The sequence below is a fragment of the Palaemon carinicauda genome, chromosome 6 (assembly GCF_036898095.1).
Source record: "Palaemon carinicauda isolate YSFRI2023 chromosome 6, ASM3689809v2, whole genome shotgun sequence".
In the NCBI taxonomy this organism is placed as follows: Eukaryota; Metazoa; Arthropoda; class Malacostraca; order Decapoda; family Palaemonidae; genus Palaemon; species Palaemon carinicauda.
The window spans coordinates 64,782,257-64,792,256 of NC_090730.1; the positions used below are offsets into that span (position 1 = coordinate 64,782,257).

General features: G+C 32.6%; 1 protein-coding gene across 1 annotated transcript; it reads left to right on the plus strand.

Moving 5' to 3' along the window:
* Nucleotides 1–1,717: 1,717 nt before the first annotated feature.
* LOC137642104 (cuticle protein 8-like) lies at nt 1,718–4,430 on the plus strand. Its single transcript, XM_068374653.1, has 3 exons — nt 1,718–1,797; nt 3,186–3,266; nt 3,622–4,430. The coding sequence occupies exons 1-3, from the start codon at nt 1,792–1,794 to the stop codon at nt 3,847–3,849; spliced, it is 315 nt and encodes a 104-aa protein (XP_068230754.1). The 5' UTR covers nt 1,718–1,791; the 3' UTR covers nt 3,850–4,430.
* The last annotated feature ends 5,570 nt before the right edge of the window (nt 4,431–10,000 follow it).

Consider the following 10,000-nt stretch of genomic DNA (forward strand, 5'->3'; position numbering starts at 1 on the left):
ATGGATCCCTAATGATTGTAAAACATCAGGGGAAGGCATGAAAGACGATGGATTAACTAACTAAGAAAGTTTGCCGGTGTGGACTGGCACTGAAAGACAATGAACAAATGCAAGTTGAGGGACATATCTGGGACCTTTGTTCTGCTGTGGACTATTAACATCTGATGATGATGTATACACACACACACACACACACACACACACACACACACACACACACACATATATATATATATATATATATATATATATATATATATATATATATATATATATATATATATATATATGTGTGTGTGTGTGTGTGTGTGTAGAAATCACGAAAGCTAACACGATGAATATAAAATGTATTATATATATATATATATATATATATATATATATATATATATATATATATATATATATATATGTGTGTGTGTGTGTGTGTGTGTGTGTGTGTTTGTGTGTGTATACTTCTTCTCTTCCCTACTAACCGTACATAGAGGGGTCAGTTGCCTGAAACACCCTCTACAAGCCTCCCTCTTCATCTGCCCCCACCCTAACAGGTTCCCCCTTAGCCCTTCTCACTCCCTCCCACCATCCATCCTTACCAGGTGCCCAACCATCTCAATCGTGACATTCTTATCACCACTGCAATCTTTACTACGCCTGCCTTTACTCTTATTTTATCCTTTTCCAGTCTTTGAAGCATTGATATTCCCAGAATCCCTCTCAGCATCTTCCTCTCTTTTCCCTCAAGTTTTGCCCCTGTGTTTCCAATCCATATGTCAACACTGGTCTTATTACTGTGCTATACATCAAGACTTTTAGCTTTTTGGAATTTTATTATCACATACAACTCCCGCTAGCTCCTGCCACTTCCCCCAAGCTGCTTTGATCCTATTCTGAACTTCAGTCGAATATCCTCCCTCCGGATATATAGTAGGTCCTAATTATATAAATTGTTCTACCTGATTTATAAATGAATCTCTTCTTTCATATATCACTATACTGTCCCTAACTTCCTTACTACTCAACATTTACCCTCAAGCCATCTCCTTCCAATGTCCACTGCAACTCTAAAACCCTTCTATATAGGTCTTCCTCATTTTCATATGTAATCACCAATTAATCTGTAATCCTGCATATATATATATATATATATATATATATATATATATATATATATATATATATATATATATATATATATATATATATATATATATATATATATATGTATGTATATACTGTATATATACATATACTATATGAGATACTGAAAACGCCAAATAACAGCTAATTTTTTAGAGCATGAATACGTGAAGATGATTATTGCATTTACTAGATTCGTTTAAAATACCATTCTATTAAATACTAGAAGTTTAGCTTCTATTCAAACTGTCTATTAAAATTCCGATGAAAATTAAATGTCATACAACATACTCCAAATGGGAGTTGACATTTCCGCAGATATCTCTTTATTTAGAATCTAGCAAAATGTTTTGTGAAGATTAGAAACTATAATCGTTATGCACCGTCTTCTCACTTCAGAACAACAGAAGATGAAAGGAACTTGAAATGAAGATTGTAGTGACATTTCGTACGCAAAGATGAAAGAGAGAAGTAAGAAAAACACGTTTCTCCTCCAAGGTGAATTTCAAGTCCTTTCCTGGGCCTGTGACCGGGGCATCTGAACTGGGCACCGATGGGTATATAAGGAGCATCCTCCGTGTCTCAGCATCTCACTCTTGAACCGTCTCTTGCCCGAACAGCTCCTTCAAGCTGATAACGATTTCGCTCGACACCATGAAGGTAGTTGGTGGGTGGGAGCTGGACAGTGGTGGAATATATACTTTGTTTTTTTTTAAAATGAGAGAATTGAAATTGGCACTACGAACACATTTATATATATATATATATATATATATATATATATATATATATATATACATATATATATATATATATATATATATATATATATATATATATATATATATATATATATATTCATATATATATATATATATATATATATATATATATATATATATATATATATATATATATATATGCGTAAAAATCACAGGAAAACGTGATGCTCAGATGCAGAAGAACCACAGGGAAAATGAAAATACAGAATATACACTTGAGTCCTGACTAGTTTCGTGATACTTCCTCAGAGGACAGTCCTCTGAGGAAGTATCACGAAACTAGTCAGGACTCAAGTGTATATTCTGTATTTTCATTTTCCCTGTGGTTCTTCTGCATATATATATATATATATATATATATATATATATATATATATATATATATATATATATATATATATATATATATATATATATATATAACACCCAGCTATACACATATTCATCTTGGTTAATTTGCATCAGTGGATCGAAGGTGTAATTTTTAAAGAAAATTATTAACTTCAGTAACTTAAATCCTAAAGAATTTACATTAAATAAACAATAACTTTATAACTCATAAACTTTGAAATTATCAACTTTGTGGGTAAAATTTTAATAATTTTAACTTTCAAAATATTTGTTTGGTATCTGAACTCAAAGCTATTGGCAATTCTTTCTTTTTTTCTCCCTTTCATTTTAATTTTGATTTTACCAACTGAGTTTGAATTTTAGAGTATCTATTTTTGTATTCCAAAATCTTCAGTATATTTGAAAATATTATCACGCAACTCATAAATTTATTTTTTGTATGGAAAACATTATCTCATCCGGATTTACAATTTTTTTATCCTATGGTATTTCTATTTGCATAAAACCAGACTTGACAAATCGATGTATTTCAGCTAAAACATTTTTTCCCAAAGGAGATTCCATTTCTCAAGGTCGATATGTCCACCATTTTGTTTTCAGATCAGAATTCATACACAGGAACTCCTATCAAATAAAGAAACTGAAATTTGAAATAGATCTTAAAGAAATTCGAATGCATTATCGATACCTTTGTTATCTTACCTTTGAATAACCGTCTGAGTTGACATCAATAAGCAAGTCAAAGTTTACTCCAAAATCTTACCATCGAAAAGAAACATCTGAGATTCAGTAATGCATATCATGTAGACACATATCAATTCCAAGAGATACATATTCAGCTAAACTTACACGAAGTCAGCAGACGAAATATCAAAAGACTTTTCATTAATCTTTGTTTTTCATCTCATTTTTCAGGTCTTGGTATTTTTGATGTTGGTTATCGTCGCTGTGTTCAGCGCCCCATCACCACAAACTGCTCAAACTCAGAGTCTTTATGTAAGTTGTCAACAATCTATTCACTTTTATTGGGCTATAAAAAAGAAATATCTATTTCGATAGTAATCCACAAACTGTAAGGTTTGTTTGACTTTCGAAATCTCTCATAACCGATGTCTAGATATTGTAGATATCGTTTTTGTATCCACCAAGGAGTACAGAATACTGTATTATTTAGTCCTTGCATTAACTAGTACCTTCTTACTCCCTGCTACATTATTTTACGCTTTCACATAAATTAGTAAGAAAGTAGAAATTTACTTCGGAATTAATAATTTATCAAAATGCTTCCACATTTTCATGAATTGCCTTCCTCGCTTTAATATAGATCTAATCTCAATCTGCCTCTTCACAGCCCATCATCCCTTACGAATTCGCCTTCGAAGTGGCTGACCCTCCGACCAACAACTTCCAGAACAGGGCAGAGGTCAAACTCCCCAATGGCGACGTCTTCGGCTCCTGGTCTCTTCTGCTGCCTGACGGAAACATCCAAACCGTTACCTACAACGTCACTGGAAACCAGGGCTTCCAGTACTCTCTGGTCCTCACACCGGCTACACAAACAGCGGCGGCAGGGAAGTAAATTCCCTTTCCAGTCTGTTTTATTACAGAATGATTCCGTTAATCAAGTCTTCCAACTCTGGAGTCCTTGACGAAGCTCCTTCTTTCTCCATTACTCCAGAATACCAGAAAATGCTAAGAAGACTACTTGATGCCAACATTGCCAGAATCATTAACTTCATGCCGATTTCGACAGTGATTTGTGTCTGAATCAAATCTTGTGACTGGAAACTAGACGAAATCACTGAATGACGTCTATATCTTAGACTGAATTCATTGATTCCGATCTTTACTTTAGTAAGACTTTTCCCTCAATTTTTTGAACAACCGATTTCCAAAGTCTTTGAAAAAATTACGAAAACAATTTCCAGTTATCCTGAAAAACAAGATTTGTTCTGAGGTATTCATTCGATTTATGCGCATGTGAAGGCTCTTCCTTCATTGTGATTATCTTGTTAATGTTCACTTTCATTTCATCACATTTGTTGAAAAACACATTCATTCTTTTCATCACCCATTTTTCTTTATCTTTAAGGAATGTTCACTATTGTTCAGAAAATAAAAGGCCTCTTGTTACTTAAACAGAATATATTTGAAATATGACTTTATGGTTTTATTCTTTCATCTTTTGAGCACCAGTGACAAAGGTATCAACCATCTTTATATGGAAGGTTTTATGCAATCCCCCTTTTCATGGACAAAATTTCATATTTGTGATATTAGAATCCTAACAAACTAAGAACCTTCAATGCCTTGGATAAACAAAGAGAGATTGAGACCACTCTAATTTTTCAGCCTTCTTTTCCTTAATTTTTGAAACGCTTCATACTTTTTTCCAATTTTTCCTACCTTCTCTTGTCCTGTATCTGCCTTATCCTAACCTATAAAAATATAACATAAGCTTTCATTGGAACGAAGTTCATTTAATATATATCCTGTATTCAAAATGACCTTTCGGAAAAGTATCTTAATGGATATTCTTGGGCAAGTGTTGTCAATTTTACATTTTACAACTTATAATTCATTCACCTAATTCCATCATCTTTTTTTTATCATTTTGAATTTTTAAGTTTGTAGTTTTATCGTCTCAAGGAAAGTGAAAATACTATCTCTCTCTCTCTCTCTCTCTCTCTCTCTCTCTCTCTCTCTCTCTCTCTCTCTCTCTCTCTCTCTCTCTCTCTCTCTCTCTCTTCGATTTTACCTTGCTCTTTTCTTGAAAAAAATATCAGTACTTTTCTATTTGGTATGGTTGCAGTGTATTATCAAAAACTCAAAAAGTAATTTCTTATTAAAGAAGTATATATGTCAGCAACAAGCAATAGAAAAACTCTGATTTGAATTTCCTTCTCATCTCTAACTGTATGTTCATCTATTGTTGTATTGAAGAAGTCATCATATCAGTGAATTGTGAATATTATTTAATTCCGACGTGGCAGGGTAGTATCTATAAATGTAATTCAAAACATTGATTTAGAAAATAATATACTGTAAACCCCAATGCATGTAGTAAAGATTGTTTTAGAAAAACTCCGATTCATATGTTATTGAATGTAGCTGGGATTTTCAACGTAACTTCTTAATAATATGTTCTTGTAGTTGATAGGATCATTCATTTATTTATTTTTTTTTGGAGTGGTGGTGTTGAACGCAAACATTTATACTCCATGTGCCGATAGGTGACCATATAAACAGTTATCTCAAACATTTCACTTCCTTTGCTTACAAATGCAGGCATGGAATATTTTCTCTTCCTATGATTTTTTTTTATTAATTCATTTAATATAATTTTTTTTTTTAAATTCTCTTCCTCCCATTGAAGGGATTCCTTTGCATCCATTTTTTTTCTCTACTAAGACACCAGAGTCATTCCTAAGGGCTGCTAGGTCATCCCTAGTACCTCGACTGTGTCCCTAGGCCAGGTGGAAATCACATATTATAACGTATGATCTTGAATCCTGTGGGTTCCTTAAAACACTGTACTTTTACGCTTACATCTCTGAGCTTGGAGATTTCCAATCAATTTATTATTATCTTTTACTGTACTTTGTTCCATTGCAGTTTTTCTAGTAAATATAAAGATTTACACACACACACACACACACACACACACACACACACACACACACACATATATATATATATATATATATATATATATATATATATATATATATATATATATATATATATATATATATATATATATATATATTACATCATACATATACCAAGTTACTGCCCCCAATTTTGGGGGGTAGCCGATATCAACAAATGAAGCAAAACAAAAAGGGGACCTCTACTCTCTACGTTCCTCCCAGCCTGACAAGGGACTCAACCGAATTCAGCTGGTACTGCTAGGGTGCCACAGCCCACCCTCCCCCGTTATTCACCACAGATGAAGCTTCATAATGCTGAATCCCCTACTGCTGCTACCTCCGTGGTCCTCTAAGGCACCGGAGGAAGCAGCAGGGCCTACTGGAACTGCGTCACAATCGCTCGCCATTCATTCCTATTTCTACCACGCTTTCTTGCCTCTCTGACATTTATCCTCCTATCACCCAGAGCTTTCTTCACTCCATCCCTCCACCCAAACCTTGGCCTTCCTCTTGTACTTCTCCCATCAACTCTTGCATTCATCACCTTCTTTAGCAGACAGCCATTTTTCATTCTCTCAACATGGCCAAACCACCTCAACACATTCATATCCACTCTAGCTGCTAACTCCTTTCTTACACCCGTTCTCTCCCTCACCACTTCGTTCCTAACCCTATCTACTCGAGATACACCAGCCATACTCCTTAGACACTTCATCTCAAACACATTCAATTTCTGTCTCTCCATCACTTTCATTCCCCACAACTCCGGTCCATACATCACAGTTGGTACAATCACTTTCTCATAAAGAACTCTCTTTACATTCATGCCCAACCCTCTATTTTTTACTACTCCCTTAACTGCCCCCAACACTTTGCAACCTTCATTCACTCTCTGACGTACATCTGCTTCCACTCCACCATTTGCTGCAACAACAGACCCCCAAGTACTTAAACTGATCCACCTCCTCAAGTAACTCTCCATTCAACATGACATTCAACCTTGCACCACCTTCCCTAACTCGTACATCTCATAACCTTACTCTTACCCACATTAACTCTCAACTTCCTTCTCTCACACTCCCTTCCAAATTCTGTCACTAGTCAGTCAAGCTTCTCTTGTGTGTCTGCAACCAGTACAGTATCATCTGCAAACAACAACTGATTTACCTCCCATTCATGGTCATTCTCGTCTACCAGTTTTAATCCTCGTCCAAGCACTCGAGCATTCACCTCTCTCACCACTCCATCAACATACAAGTTAAACAACCACGGCGACATCACACATCCCTGTCTCAGCCCCACTCTCACCGGAAACCAATCACTCACTCCATTTCCTATTCTAACACATGCTTTACTACCTTTGTAGAAGCTTTTCATTGCTTGCAACAACCTTCCACCAAATCCATATAACCTCATCACATTCCACATTGCTTCCCTATCAACTCTATCATACGCTTTCTCCAGATCCATAAACACACAACATACACCTCCTTACCTTTTGCTAAATATTTCTCGCATATCTGCCTAACTGTGAAAATCTGATTCATACAACCCCTACCTCTTCTAAAACCACCCTGTACTTCTAAGATTGCATTCTCTGTTTTATCCTTAATCCTATTAATCATTACTCTACCATACACTTTTCCAACTACACTCAACAAACTAATACCTCTTGAATTACAACACTCATGCACATCTCCCTTACCCTTATATAGTGGTACAATACATGTGCCAACCCAATCTACTGGTACCATTGACATCACAAAACACATATTAAACAATCTCGCCAACCATTCAAGTACAGTCACACCCCCTTCCTTCAACACATCAGCTCTCACACCATCCATACCAGATGCTTTTCCTACTCTTGTTTCATCTAGTGCTTTCCTCACTTCCTCTATTGTAATCTCTCTCTCATTCTTATCTCCCATCACCGGCACCTCAACACCTGCAACAGCAATTATATCTGCCTCCCTATTATCCTCTACATTCAGTAAACTTTCAAAATATTCCGCCCACCTTTTCCTTGTTTCCTCTCCTTTTAACAACCTTCCATTTCCATCTTTCACGGTCTCTTCAATTCTTGAGCCAGCCTTCCTATATATATATATATATATATATATATATATATATATATATATATATATATATATATATATATATATATATATATATATATATATATATATATACATATATATATATATATATATATATATATATATATATATACATATATATTCATATATATATACACACACACACACACACACATATATATATATATATATATATATATATATATATATATATATATATATATATATATATATATATATATATATATACATATATATATATACACACACATATATATATATATATATATATATATATATACATATATAAATTTACATATATATATATCTATATATATACACATATATATATATATATATATATATATATATATATTTATATATATATATATATATATATATATATATATATATATATATATATATATATGTGTGTGTGTGTGTGTGTGTGTGTGTGTGTGTTTTTTTGTGTGTGTGTGTGTATATACCTTTGGGTAGGCCTGCCATACTTATCTGTTGATTTATAGAGCCTCTACTAAGGCTAAAAAAATAAGGTGTTAGGCAAGCTGCCTTTCCCCGTAAAAACTTTAAAAATAACGCTTATATATATATATATATATATATATATATATATATATATATATATATATATATATATATATATATATATATATATATATTTATATATTATATATTATATATATATATATCCATATACTTATTTTTATGTATGTATGTATGCATGTATGTATGTATATATATATAAATATCAACAATATATATATATATATATATATATATATATATATATATATATATATATATATATATATATATATACTTATTTTTATGTATTTAGGTATGTATGTATGTATGTATGTATGTATGTATATCAACAACATATTTATATATGAATATACATACACACACACACACACATATATATATATATATATATATATATATATATATATATATATATATATATATATATATATATATATATATATATGCACGTGGTCGTTTTCCTATTTACTTTTCTTTTTTTCATCAAAATTTGTCATTTGTATTCCGTGGAAGCTTGCTATACAAGGACACGTTCTCCTGTATTGTCCTTCTGTAGCAATTTCAAAATACAAATAATGAAACAATGGTAATAAGAACATTCTAATCTGTGAGATTCATATCCATAACATTAGCTTTGTTATCTGAGAATTTGAGTAAATGAGGAATAATTATATTTTTATTTTTTCCGTAAGATTTCGATACAAACTATCTGTTTTGGCTTTTAACATTCACAAACGAACAGATAACAAGGAGTTGTTTAGTACAGTATAGTAGTCTCTGTTCAGACTGTTAGAAATGGATATTAGGGTTTTACAGCTTTTTTTTTTCATCCAGGTAAAAAGTAAAAGTAAAAGTTCAAGTAAAGTTTTTTCAGAGTGACTATTGAATCAGTAACGTTTGCCTAATACATGTAAAATATTGATTGAAACAGCAGATTAAATATTACTTATAAGAGAGAGAGAGAGAGAGAGAGAGAGAGAGAGAGAGAGAGAGAGAGAGAGAGACTTCATGAACGTAAAATGTTTCTAATTGTGAGACAGGGAAGCAACACCCCAGCTGTGATGATTTCTTCACTGTAAATGCCATCATAAGCTGCGTTGAATGGAAAGATGTCTCGTAACTCATCGGAATAGGAAAAGGAGACTTAGAGTTTTGCACTCCGATCGACCAAATTCTTTCCTTTGGTAATTATTTGAAAGTTACAATTTTTCTGTGATTAAAAAGAAAAGTTTCAATTGTCGATTGACATTGATCTAAGATTCTAAAGTAAGTGGAGTGCTTATTGAGCTGCCTCTTTTTTCTAATAATTAAAAAGAAAATCTACTGACTTTTCTATTTATCTATTTATTTATTCATATATTGTTATTCTTATTATTACTAGTGTACCTGAGCCGTTAGAAATGAAGTCTAG